The 13,518-nt window shown below is 31.8% G+C and overlaps 1 protein-coding gene across 1 annotated transcript; it reads left to right on the top strand.

Annotated features, from left to right (window-relative positions):
* On the top strand, positions 2,661-5,428 carry LOC18600015 (GDSL esterase/lipase LTL1). The gene is made up of 5 exons (XM_007030243.2): positions 2,661-3,005; positions 3,106-3,233; positions 3,325-3,567; positions 4,055-4,307; positions 4,975-5,428. The coding sequence occupies exons 1-5, from the start codon at positions 2,759-2,761 to the stop codon at positions 5,205-5,207; spliced, it is 1,104 nt and encodes a 367-aa protein (XP_007030305.2). The 5' UTR covers positions 2,661-2,758; the 3' UTR covers positions 5,208-5,428.

The raw sequence follows: 13,518 nt of genomic DNA, 5'->3' as shown, positions 1-13,518 counted from the left end.
TCTGGAGATTGGCACTTTTCCATTTGGGTTATAGTTAATTTTCAAGCAATTTGAGATATGGGGATTTAGTTGCAGTCATGGTAGATTTTCAGTTCAGAATTGCAAGCAGCTTTAATTGGGTTAGCAATGTGGTCCAGGCTACAATGAACTATTAGCAAACTAAGGTTTAGATCTTCTGCAGCATTTATTTCCTGGTTCATTTCTTGACTAATCATACTCAGCTGCATCCTGCATGCAATATTACCTTCAATTAATTTCTCTAGCTATGTCAATCTTGTTGGAAATATGTGGCTTGATTTGAATTAATGTGCAGCATTGCAGAAGGTGTTATAAATCTTGAGATTAACTTGCCAAAATTTAAATGTATGGTTCTTCTGTCTTTCATGGTATTCATCAATTTCATCCACAAGATTTTACAGTTCCTTTTTCTCTTTTTTTTTTTACTGTTTTTCTTCTGAGAGAGAGAGAGAGAGAGAGAGAGAGAGGAGGGGGNGTAGTAGAGAGAGAGAGAGAGAGAGAGAGAGAGAGGGGTGGGGGACTGTACGTGGTAGTGCATTCATTGAGGAAAACTACAGCTGAGTTGACATGCAATGCCAACCTCACTTTCCACAAAAAAATTGTGGGTTCATTTTCTTTTTTTCCTGTTGATAGTTATTAAGAATACATTTGCTTAAAAAATTTTCATTGGCATCACCCAATTTGTGGGTTGGCTAGCTTGAAACTTCTGCTGGAAATTTACTGCCATGTAAAGGAATTGAAATGTGTAGACTTTACTTGCTAGAATACTAGTGTGAAATCAAATATTGTATACCTTGAAATGGACATTATAAATATTCCTCATAAATGCAACTCTCCAAATATAAAGAAAAAGCTTACAAATAATCAATTCATTTGCATTGAAAAAGTAGCCAATTAAGCCAGAATAATCTGATCTTTCTTCCTTATCTTTTGTCTTTTTTTTTTCCTCCTTCCTGCTTTAACTACTCCTAACAACAAAAGATTTTGTACACTTCCTTGATTTTAAATTATAAGCACTATATGCAAGATTATTAAACATTTGATATGAAAGACAGTATAGAGTGGACCAGTATATAAATATTTGGACATAGTTAAAAGCCCACACCCCTCACACCATATTTATTTTGATCACATGGCTCCTTAACCACTCATCCATCTGTTTGCCATCCTGTATTGAGCATCCATTCGATGCTGAACCCAGAGACACCATTTTCTGCTTGACTATATATATTGAAGTGATAGGGTTGAAAGCTACAGGTAACAGCTTTTATCTGCGAGCTTAATGCAAGTGCAGAAGCAAAGGTGTGAGATAATGATAAAGCAAGACAAAATCCCACCAGTTATTACTAGTAAGTTTTAATATAGACTACTTCTTAGACAGGCTTGATTAGTCCTCAAAGAGGAACTTAGGATATGCTTCAAATTTAAGATTATTTTGGTTCAATGTTTTTGATTAATTGTAATATTGAAAAGCAAAAAGATATACAAAAAATGCTTTACCAAATGTAGCAAAGATATAATTGCAGCAGTTAGCTTAAAGCAATTGTCATTTGAGAAAAACATACACCTATATTTATCAGAACAGGTTTAAGACAGGGGTACACATTCAACTTGGATATATCTATGTCTGTTTTTTCTGATGTTATTCTTTATATTTGAAGTGTGTCACTATACTTTTGTACCACTATTATGTTCACTTTAAGGCTGCTGATATGGAGATGAGCAAAATGTAAATGCAGTTGTAAGCAAATGTGAAGGAGCTGGGAGAGCTTAAAAATAGTTACTCAACTAGGCACCCGATCTAGACCCTCACTCACTTAGTTTATAATGTTGATCACATGGTCACTTAATTGTTTTTGTTTTTGTTTCCCTCTTAAATGATAAAACTATAGCATCTCTTTAAGGCATAAATTGAATATTTGCTATCTTGAATGGGCTTGATTGATCTATAGTCGATGCATGAGAGCATTGGATACTCCCCTTTATGCATAGAGGTCTTGTCATGAGAGGGACAAATTTTCACCTTAGAAGCCTGGGATTAACCATTTGATAATAACAAAATCTCTTATAAAGTGTGTGCCAGGTGTATGGTCAAAATTGCTTCAGCACTGTATTGGTGTGTGTTACAGTTTGCTGAATAACCACAATGAATCGGTGCATTTATGTGCCAGTTAGATTGTGATTATCTTAGAAGTAGTAATCAATTTGAGAGGGAAATTTGATCAAAAGAGATGTGTTGCTATAACCTAGAATATGCCTAGCCTACATTTTTTGAAAAAGAAATAATCATTTCACAGAACTTAACTCTAACCTGACAAATTTCATGGTTAATATATGTAGCTACTTGACCATTATCTCCTCATAGCTTTATTAATTAGTGGTCTAAATCTTTTGAAATTACCTAAGTTTAATTCAGATGATAGTGTCCAGGCTCTATCTATTGCCAGCTATACTTTGATTGTCACCTAGGATAATAAAGATCTTTGTTAAAAATAACCCTTCATTTACATACTGGAACTACTCGTACCAGCAATTGTGTTATGGCAGCCCTTATCTAGCTAACTCCACAGGTGGTAGCACAATGCATTAATATTTGATCCAATGGATTCAGCATTAAAAAAAAAAAAGGAAGAAGAAAGACCTTATATATAGCCAGGGAGCTATCTACATTTCACAGTCAAGGGGAGGTTGGTAAACTTAGAAGAAACTGTATTTGGTAGGGTATCTTAGAGCCATTTCAATGGATAATTCATCCATCTTCATTTCATGGATGATTCTTGGTCTGCTACTTACATTAGGAAATGTAGCTCCTCAAGCTGAGGCTGCAAGGGCTTTTTTCGTGTTTGGAGATTCACTAGTCGATAATGGTAACAACAACTATCTAGCTACTACAGCCAGAGCGGATGCATACCCCTATGGCATTGACTATCCGACTCATAGAGCCACCGGCAGGTTCTCTAATGGCCTTAACATCCCAGATCTTATCAGTAAGTTCTTTCTTTTGTTTTTTCTGAAGTGAAGTTTGTTCAATTTGCTTTGCTACACGTTTTTTTATGGATTATGTCAATGTTTAAATGTGTTATACAGGCGAGCAAATTGGTTCCGAACCAACATTGCCATATCTGAGCCCGGAGCTCACAGGACAGAAGCTTCTTGTTGGTGCCAACTTTGCTTCTGCAGGAATTGGAATTCTCAATGACACTGGATTTCAATTTGTAAGTCCAATTTCCAAGTGCAATTCCTTTCTTAATTAAGCTATGCCTCTCTATTAGTTATCAAAATGTCTTAAAACTGCTACATCTGTAGGTCAATATAATCCGAATTTCCAAGCAACTAGAGTACTTCCAGCAATATCAGCAGCGTGTGAGTGCACTTATTGGACCTGAACAAACTCAACGCCTAGTGAATCAAGCACTCATTCTCATGACCCTTGGTGGCAATGACTTTGTTAACAACTACTACCTGGTGCCCTTCTCTGCAAGATCTCGCCAATTCGCCCTCCCAGATTACGTTGTCTATATAATTTCCGAGTACCGGAAAATTCTAGTGGTAAAATCGCCATTACCCTTAACATACATGCACACCGTCCATCTTTATTGCAGAATTTATTGCGCACAACTACCATATCTAACAGGGCATTGGACATTGGTCCAGCTAGTGAAAAGGCCACAATATGATCTCCAATTAAAGGAGCGGGAACGTAGACTTAGTTATACTATTTGGGGATAAGTGTATCCTTGCTCCAGTTTTTATGGAAAAGAGGCTGATTTATTGTTATACATCAAGTTTGGTTTGGTTGGTGGGGCCAACTTGCAATGTGATGTTTCTTTCAGTTGCTATTTAAAGCCACATTGCATTTTGATGTTTGTATATATGATACATTAACTTTCCAATTAATGTTTTCACTAATGAAGGCAGGTGAAACACCCACTTGTCCACATAAATTCCAAATAGTTGTCTTGTCCCTAATTCAGGAACTAGAATAGCAATAATCATGTTCCCAATGTGATTATGGACTACTACTTGAATTTTGCAGAGGCTCCATGGGTTGGGGGCAAGGAGGGTTTTGGTGACAGGAACTGGACCATTGGGTTGCGTACCGGCGGAACTAGCTCAGCACAGCAGAGCAGGTGAATGCGCGGTTGAGCTGCAACGAGCGGCAGCCTTGTTCAACCCGCAGCTTGTTCAAATGCTAAACGGACTCAACCGTGAGCTTGGATCAGATACTTTCATTGCTGCAAATGCATATGACATGCACATGGATTGGATCAGTAACCCTCAAGCATATGGTACTCCCCTTCGCCTTAGTACACAACATTTAATGCTAACATTGCAAAAATCTCAATAATTATTTTATCAAACTGCAAAACCCTAAAAGTGTTATTCAGTAATGGAGAGCATTGATTCAAAATGTGGTGGATACAAAGATGTGTAGCATGTTTGTTGAGAAGTGATAAACAAGGGAGAAAAGTTGTTGAATGACAGAAAACGATGGGTCCGATTTGAAGTAAATGCCATAATAGAATTGAGAGTTAAGGCTGTGGTTTGGTCCCCGCAGACCGTGGATAAAATTTATTAGTAAAGCTATGAATGGCAATGGCCATATGCAACTTGAGAAGCCAGGGGATTCACTCTATCTGTCCATGTTTAATTTGTTCTTCTAGGTCATAAACCTTGCTGTTAAGTACAGATTTCCACACTAATTATACAAACATTTTCAATGCTTTAAAACATTTGTTTGATTCTCAATATTTCAAACAGCAAATGTTTGAAATAATGGAAAAGAGATTTAAGTTTGAAATTCTTTATTTCGGTGTAAGATGTGATTATCCTTAATCATGTTTTAGTCACATTAAATTTCATATAAAATCTTTTATGTAAATTTGAATATAATGATTTGGACATGAAATGAAGTCAACCTTGTTACTGCCGCGTACTAATGATCTGTTTTGATAGGTTTTGTTACATCAAAGGTAGCCTGCTGCGGGCAAGGACCTTACAATGGAATCGGACTCTGCACAATGGCGTCAAACCTGTGCCCTAACCGAGACATCTACGCGTTCTGGGATCCATTCCATCCATCAGAGAGGGCTAACAGGCTGATTGTGCGACAGATCGCGACTGGTTCCACCAAGTACATGAACCCAATGAACCTTAGCACCATCATGGAGTTAGATTCCAGGGTCTAGCTATCTTATACTCCTATTTATTTTTCCTACAAGTCAAGTTCTAGTTTAGTTATATGCGTGGTTGAGAGATTGTCTTTACTTAATTATTTAAGTGTCATGTCACAAGAGGAAATTGTTATTTGTGATATGCTTCAAATAGTATGCATTATGTAACGGGCAAGCATTGGTAAAAGGTCAGATTCTTCTTGAATGATAGCTTGGAAATATCCAGTTGTTCACAACCAGTGTAATAATTTCTTGTCACAAGTAGTACCAAAATGAAAAGGAGCCACCCTAGTAATTAATGTGGGAGTGCCTTGGAAGAAGTGTGTTGTGGCCAAGGGGAACAAGCCGAACAGAAAAGCCTCTCTCTAACACATGGGATTAGATAACTTGTCAACTCAGTTTTGCCCCAGAGGAGACAATGGGGTGATTGCCCACTGTTAACCTGACTGGAATCTTTTGGAAGAGAAAAGCAGCATTCAACAAACTTTAAGGAAATGTCATTTGGCCTTACTGAAACAAATTATGGTTCTGATATTTATGGAAGATGATGATTGGGGGAGTGAATAAAATGCTAGGTAAAATGAATTTATCCAATAAAATGGTGCCAAGACAGGGCTAAAATGTGGGCATTGTGCTGATAATGAAGTGTTATCATATTCAAAACATACAAGCTGAATTTCTCTCAAGTTAAGGGTCATATCAGAAGGAATCTGAACTTGAATGGCATTTCATTATTGGGACAACTTAGGTAACTAACCCCAATTTGCATGGATATTCAACCCTTGAAAAGGAAAAAGAATTGCTACATAAAGAAGATCTTTCCTGTGCATAGATGTGTATTTGTCTTAGATTTCTTAACCCATCTTCTGTATTGGATAGAAAGGGCAAGTGAAAGGGTGATAAATAATTTCAACATTGAATTTATTCCTGCTAAAACAAAGTAATAGGCATAGGCAAAACATCCGACTCTTGCCTACATCTAGGATCCGTTTGGATCGGAGTAAGATTTTTTTCAAAAAGGATTTTCAGTCGTTAAACTTGTTTGAAAGACAGAAAATATATTCTATAAGTAAAATATTTTAGAGTCAACAAGTAAAACACTCATTAATCACCACCATAAGACATTTTTCATTCCCTCACAAAACACTTATCCCCAGCCTCCCTGTCAGTCTCTACCTTCTCCTACCCCTCATGGGTAAAATATAGAGACATCCACTAATTTAGTATCTGATTATAAATTCAAATCTCCAAAATTAAATTAATCTGATTACTAATGACTTTTTCATAGACTAAAACATTGAATAGGTACCGAGTGACAATTTCATGCTGTGTTGCTGAATGCTGTCTGTATAGAGGGGGAGCCCTCCCACCCTTTAGCCATTGATTGTTTTGGGGCCCAGAGCCCTCATTTGTTAGAGTGAGATGAGCCCATTTTCCATGGGACCAGCCCATATTTTCAACCCTCCATTTTCATGAACCTATCATTCATATATATATATATATATATATATATATATACACACACACACACTAAAATTTGGAAAAAAATTACCTTGAGCTGCTTTTTTCAGTTTCAACCCATTTCAAAAACTATGTGATAATCTAAAATTTACACCAAGTTTATGTTTTATAGATATTGAGCTGCTTACGTCTTATAAAAAATGAATTGCTCTATTTTTATAATATATAACAGTTCAATTTTTATAAAATGTAAATTTGATGTGAATTTTAGATTAATCACAGATTAATAGTTTTATTTGATGGCTTAAAAACGTAAAATGTTAGATGGGCCTACATTATAGAATACTTATTTTTTTGGAATTTAAAGAAGAATTTAATTCTTCATATTAAAAATATAAAAAGAGATTAACTTCTAATCAATTTGAGAAAGTTGGATGGTCATATTCCACATAGCCCGTATGGAGAAGGTTTCAATGCATAAAATTTGACTTAGATGATCTTCAAAACCAAACTTTAATTGACTCAACGCTTTTTAATTGATAAGTCTAGATCTGTCAAAATAGACCTGGCTCATTAGGTTGGTCTATTTTTATTGAATATGGGATGTGTTAGGTTTGAAAATTTAAGCTCANTAGACCTGGCTCATTAGGTTGGTCTATTTTTATTGAATATGGGATGTGTTAGGTTTGAAAATTTAAGCTCATATTAGAACTGGATCTAAATGAGCTAACCCATCAAATCAGTGGGATGGGTTGGCTGGGATGAGTTAGCCCTGTGAGCTAAAAAAAAATTAATAATTTTGTATATTTAATTATATAAAATTAATAATTTAGTTATCAATGATATTGCTTATTTTATATATTTCAATGTCTTTAATCTTTATTTATCAAATTAATAATTTAATTTAGATTAAAACTTATTATCTCTTTTTTTTTTATGCGATAAATATTATATGATAAATTGATAATGATTCAGACCTTAAGACATCATTGTTGTCTAAACAATATTTAAATATTTTATTTAAGGATGAGGATGAGGATTGAGGAGGATATAAATGAATCTTGAAGTTTTTATTATTTGGTTATATACTTATGTTTATGTGATGGTAGTTTGTGTTAAATATTTAAACTTTATTTATGTAATTTATTTATTTATTTATATTTGGTGTAATTTATTTGTTTGTATCATATTTTTATTATTCAATTTATGAATTAAATTCTAAAACAATTTTATTGATAGAAAATTTTTTAAGTAGAATTATAAAAATGATTTTTTTTAAGAAAAGAGAAATGGGTTGATCCAACCTTATCCATGGATTAGCAAGAGATGGACTAAGTTGAAGTTTTGATGATCTATGTAAAAAATAGACTAATTAAGCTCAACTTATATTTCTTCAACTCACAAGGGCTTGGGTTGGACCCAGCCAACCCATATTGACACCTCTAGGCTCTAGATAAGTCCTTTATACGTTATACTTAATAATAGCATAGTCCATTCCAACTCACAATCATGTCCACCACATGTCACATTAAGTCAAAACTTTATATGCCAATTCACGTGTAAATTATGTAATTAATCCGTAACTTTTTATTGTAATTTTAGAAAACTCGATTTTTTAATTTATAAAATTTTGAAATATGATGTGTGATGTTTAAGTAGATATAAATATTACAAATTGCATCCGTGTTTTCACAACAAGTTAATCGATAGATTTGAGATAGATTCAAAGAAGTCGTATATGAAAAAGTCGAGTTTTTGGAATGGTGAATGAGGCTGAAACATGTCACGGATACATCATAAACTAATAACACAATTTACTCACCAATTCATAAAATCTTTGATTTGCTACCCAATTAAAATTATACACTGATTGTAATTTTCGAAGGGAACATATGGTTAGTTCACCTGCTGGAATAAGAAAAAGAGAGGTTATAACATTAGGACTATTGATTTCCAAAGAAATTAAAAAGAAAAAGTGTCCACACAATAGTAAAAATTGAAAGCCTATAACATTTCATTGGTAGAATGGGCATTCTGCAGTTGAATATATTGTTGACAAATTTAATTATGAAGTGATGCAAGTCCACCTCATCAAATATAAGTAATGTAGCCCCCAATTTTGTTGTATCATTATTTGTAGCTAATTAATTAATGAAGTGCATGTTGACCTTGTATGTCTTCAATTTAATCATTGTAAAGCACCACTTTTTTTTTTTTTACCATAAATCAGGTAAAATTTTTTTACGAGGTTATGAAGTAAAATTTTCAATTATAAATAATAATTTTTAATTAAATCAACATAAAATTGAATTAAATTCATATATGATGAGACTTTAGTAATTTTTTTAATTTTTATTAAACTAAATAAAAAAGGAGAGGCTGCAAAATTGAACTAGAAAAGAGGCTGCAAGCAGGCAACAGGTAGGACATGCACTAAAAACAATTAAAGAAATACCCCACTTAGAGAAAAAAGCAGCCTTCTCCTGCTTGAGATAACCTCTAACATTGATCTTAAGTCAAGGTTTTAAAGGCCAATCAGAATTCCTTAAATGCATATAAATTATTATTGTTTCTTTCCTACTTAGCTTTCTCTTAAAACACTTTTTCATTTTATTTAGTTTTCATTTAGGGTTTTTTTTTCAAAGGATGTCAACAAATTTTAACAACTTCGAGAACCAAATCCTTTGCAACTATATTAGTAATGGATTCAAGATTTTATATGAAAAGTGATTAAAGAGTAATCATATAAAATTATGGATCGAATTAATGATTCAATTCAAAACAAAAATTAAAAATTGAGAGATGACATCACTGTCACTTTTAGTTCACCTCTAATTATATATAAGTTAACAATAAAAATAAGAAATTAAAATTACCAACTCTACTTAATCACTCTCTATACAAATCAAACAGAACTAATTAAATTGACATTTCACCTCAGGAAATGCTATTAATTATTTATATTCTTCTGACTATTCATTCTTCGAATATACTAAAAAAAGTTTTCGTACAGATCTTAAATTGTATTTTGTGTAATAACTTTGAGTCTATTAATTAATTGATGTAAGAATTAAAATTTCAATCATATAACAAGTTATGCAATCGTACATACAAGCAAATTAATTCCTTACTATATTCTAACACAACAATTTACATATATATTTTTCTCCCTCTACAAACAGGGGATCATCCTAAGAGCTATAGCATTTTTGGGTCTTGAAACCTAAGCTTAAGGAGATGCTTTTCCCCCCAAAGTTGTATGCAACAAAAAATGAAATTATTTTTTGTGTACATGAACGAGTATACGTGTGTATGTGTGTATATATGCATTGATAAATAGAAAAACAAAGGCATTGAAAGTGAATTGGGCTAGAACTTATACCTGATGGAAAAGCTTTTGCATGATATGCAGAGAAAGAAATAATAATTGTGGTTGTAGGAGTGTCAAAATGGTTCAATCGAAGAGTAGGGACAAGATTTGCATACCCATGCTTATCTAGGAATTTAAGAGCCTGAAAAGCAGGTTGAGGAGTAATTGTTGTTAAATTAGTATGAAAACTTTGGTGAAAGTGGTTAGTTGACCTATTTTTCCAGCTAAGTAAGCTTTTGCATATACATATACATACATGAAGGGACGCTGTTTCTATAAAGTAGTTGGGTTCTTTTTTTTTTTTGGCTCTTAATTTGAGTGAGTAGTTGGTATGTTTAAAGCTTTATAATTTATCTATATATATGCCGCTTTAAGTACATTTCATTTTACATCTAATAATCTTTATTAGAATTATATTTTTTTGATGTTCCCTTTCAAGCATTAATGTAAGCACATTATCTTAAGATTTTTTTTAAATAATAAACCTATCAATTTTTATATTTTGTTAGGCACATTTCATTTTAGTGGTCCAAATACCCTTTTTTTTAACCTAATGTCCCTTTATGCTATATTGGGATATAGAAGATCTATCAAATGTAATTTTAATTAATCAATGCTTTTGAGTTGATAAGCCTTTGATGCTATCTTCGAATCTGTTTGTTGATGAAAGAATTGATAAATCATATTCATGCCTTATTCTTTTTTATAGATATTTGATTCCGAAAAGATTGACGTTATGATTTACCGATGATGTATAAAATATAAATTCTCAATTGTATCTTATAAAAAGATAAAAAAATATGAAATTTTATGATATTGTATTTAATACTTTATAATTTTCAATGAATATGATTATTGTACATCATAAGTCACAACCTAAAATTAATGATAATTAAATTTTTAAAAAATTAAGAAGCCTTGTCTTCTTCTAGACATTCTTTGTATCATGATTTGTTTGATTAAGACAATTGATCTCGATTCCATTTTTTTAATAATTTTCTCCCAAAATATTTTATTAATTTTTTATGTTCAATTTAGAAATAATAATTGAAAACTTGTTGTAATTAACCCACAAACTATTTAAATTTTCAATTAAGGATGTCAATGGGTAGGGTATCTGTTAATTTCAAGGTACCCGAATCCTAACCTTATTAAAAATTAAATATTCTAATCCTATTAACTACTCGAATAATTTAAAAATTACTACCCTAACCCTAACCCTAATACATTCTCGCTACCTTATAATTACCTCAACCCGTTTAAATACTCGATTAAATAAAAAAATTATTAAAATCTTCTTCATGGGTACCCAATTACCCAATTAACTTTACTAATCTCATAACTTCTTTTTAGATTTATATGTTATAAGTTTATATAAATAAAGATATATATATACTATAATTAATAATTTTATGAGTTATAACTTTTGTAATGTTAATACAAAATAAAAGGTATATATATTTATATTTAAAGTACATATATATATATACACACACACGCATACATAAAAAATATTTTAATATATAAAATAGTAATTAATATTTACTTACAAATTAACACAATATATAAACTATATATATATATATTAAAAGATATTACAAGTTAATTAATAATAATAGTTTTATGAATTAATTTAATTAATTATAAGGATTTGTTCTTAATTTCATGAAATTAAAAAAAAAACATTTAGGTTCCAAAACTATTCTAATCTTAAAAGCTNTATATTAAAAGTATATATATATAATAGTAATTATATTCTTTTATAATATGATATAACATTCAAATTATTTAAACATAATTAACAATCTAATAAATTTTTAATTTAAATATATTAATGTCATCATATTAATAATTAGGGTAACCATACTTTTCATATATTTGTTAGTTTTTAACAAAAAAAATTAGTTGTAAAGTTGGTAAAAATTATAAAATTTTAATTTAATTATTAAAATAATAAAAAATATTTATAAATAGTAATCGGGTTTTGGTAACGGGTACTCAAGGGGTAGTACTCGAACCCTACCCGAATTCGATTCGGGTAGTGAAATCACTACCTAAACCTGCCCCAAACCCGTTTATGAAATACCTTAACCCGGCATAACCAGGTCAGGTATCCACGAGTACCCTGTAATAGGGTACCCGTTGACATTCCTATTTCCAGTGTGTTTCAAATTATATTGCTCACATGAATAACCTTTAAATCAAAGAAGAGCATAAAGAAAAATAATGAGAAAATGGTCAAATTTATCATTCTACTAAATTGAGAATTTCATATTTACCACTTTACTTTTTTTTTGTGTGTGCAATTTCACCACATTACAATTTTTTTTTTTGCAATTCTAGTCACCTATAGATGGAAATAGAATATTCTATTTATTTTTTTTAAAAAAAAAATTATAAGTTCAAACAATTTTTTTATCAAAAATCATTTTATCCTATTTATTGTTTTTCCATATTTATACTATCTCAGGTGGCATTTTTTATAAATTAAAAATACAAATATTTTCCATGTTAGCATGAAATTGCACCAAAATAAATGTAGTAGAGTGGTAAAATTAGCACACAAAAAAAGAAGTACGCTCCCAATGTAATACAATGTTAAATTTGACCCTTTATACAAAAAAAATCTCCTTGGCACTCTTTGACTACCAAATGAAACAAAAGTTGAATTAAATCTAGCTAGATATATGCCAATAATTGTCATGCATTGTATTATATTTGTTAGAGGAGCCTCACCATTGTAAAGACCCCAACAAAAGAAAAAAGAGGTCCACTACAATAAAAACCGACACTGGCGGTCCTGTTTTGATTTTTAGTTCGATGTACTTGTGGGTGAATATCGATGAAGATCTATCCCTCAAAGAAATTCTCCAGTCTTGGTCAAAATGTCTTTGTCACTATGAACTTAGCTGATCCAGGTAGGGACCTAGATTTTGGATAAAAAAAATTCCTACAAATTCAGAACTGTTCCTCTTCTTTTAATCTCATTTTAGATAGAAACTTGTTTATTGCTAGGTGAAACCTGTAAAGAAATAACCAGAAAAGAAAATGGCTGCAGGTGAAAGTTCCAAGTAGCAGTTTGTTTGAATACCCTTTTAACTTTCTCAAATGTGCTAAGAGAAGGGAACATGAACGGGTAGGGAATTGTTCAGTTGGTGCCATTGCAGCAGCTAGGGAATGACTGCCTCATTAAAAACCATTGTGATTATTCCATGTCAATAGATGAACAAATATGAGGTAATTGAAAGTGACAGATCAAGTTTTTTGGGAAAGCAAAGTTTCAGGGATTGTAAAAGATAAGCACATGAAACCCAAAATAGTATACCTACTGCGTTTACTATTCTGTAATCTTGTACAGCATTTTCATGTGTATCAGCTATTGTGAATGATAGAGATTTCAGCAGAAAAAGCTACCACATTGAAAAATTTATGGCAAAGCTAACCGAAGAGCATTTGCAAGGCTTGAAACATTGAATTATTTATATAAATTCATTA

The sequence above is a fragment of the Theobroma cacao genome, chromosome 5 (assembly GCF_000208745.1).
Source record: "Theobroma cacao cultivar B97-61/B2 chromosome 5, Criollo_cocoa_genome_V2, whole genome shotgun sequence".
In the NCBI taxonomy this organism is placed as follows: Eukaryota; Viridiplantae; Streptophyta; class Magnoliopsida; order Malvales; family Malvaceae; genus Theobroma; species Theobroma cacao.
Note: the sequence above shows the minus strand (reverse complement) of the source record. Positions and strands in the feature narration are given on the sequence as shown.

Excerpts from the sequence above, each read along its gene's own strand:
- LOC18600015 (XM_007030243.2), top strand. The coding sequence starts at position 2,759 with ATGGATAATTCATCCATCTTCATTTCATGGATGATTCTTGGTCTGCTA. Across the intron at positions 3,006-3,105 it reads TAACATCCCAGATCTTATCA|GCGAGCAAATTGGTTCCGAA; the intron begins GTAAGTTCTTTC and ends TGTGTTATACAG. Across the intron at positions 3,568-4,054 it reads AGTACCGGAAAATTCTAGTG|AGGCTCCATGGGTTGGGGGC; the intron begins GTAAAATCGCCA and ends TGAATTTTGCAG.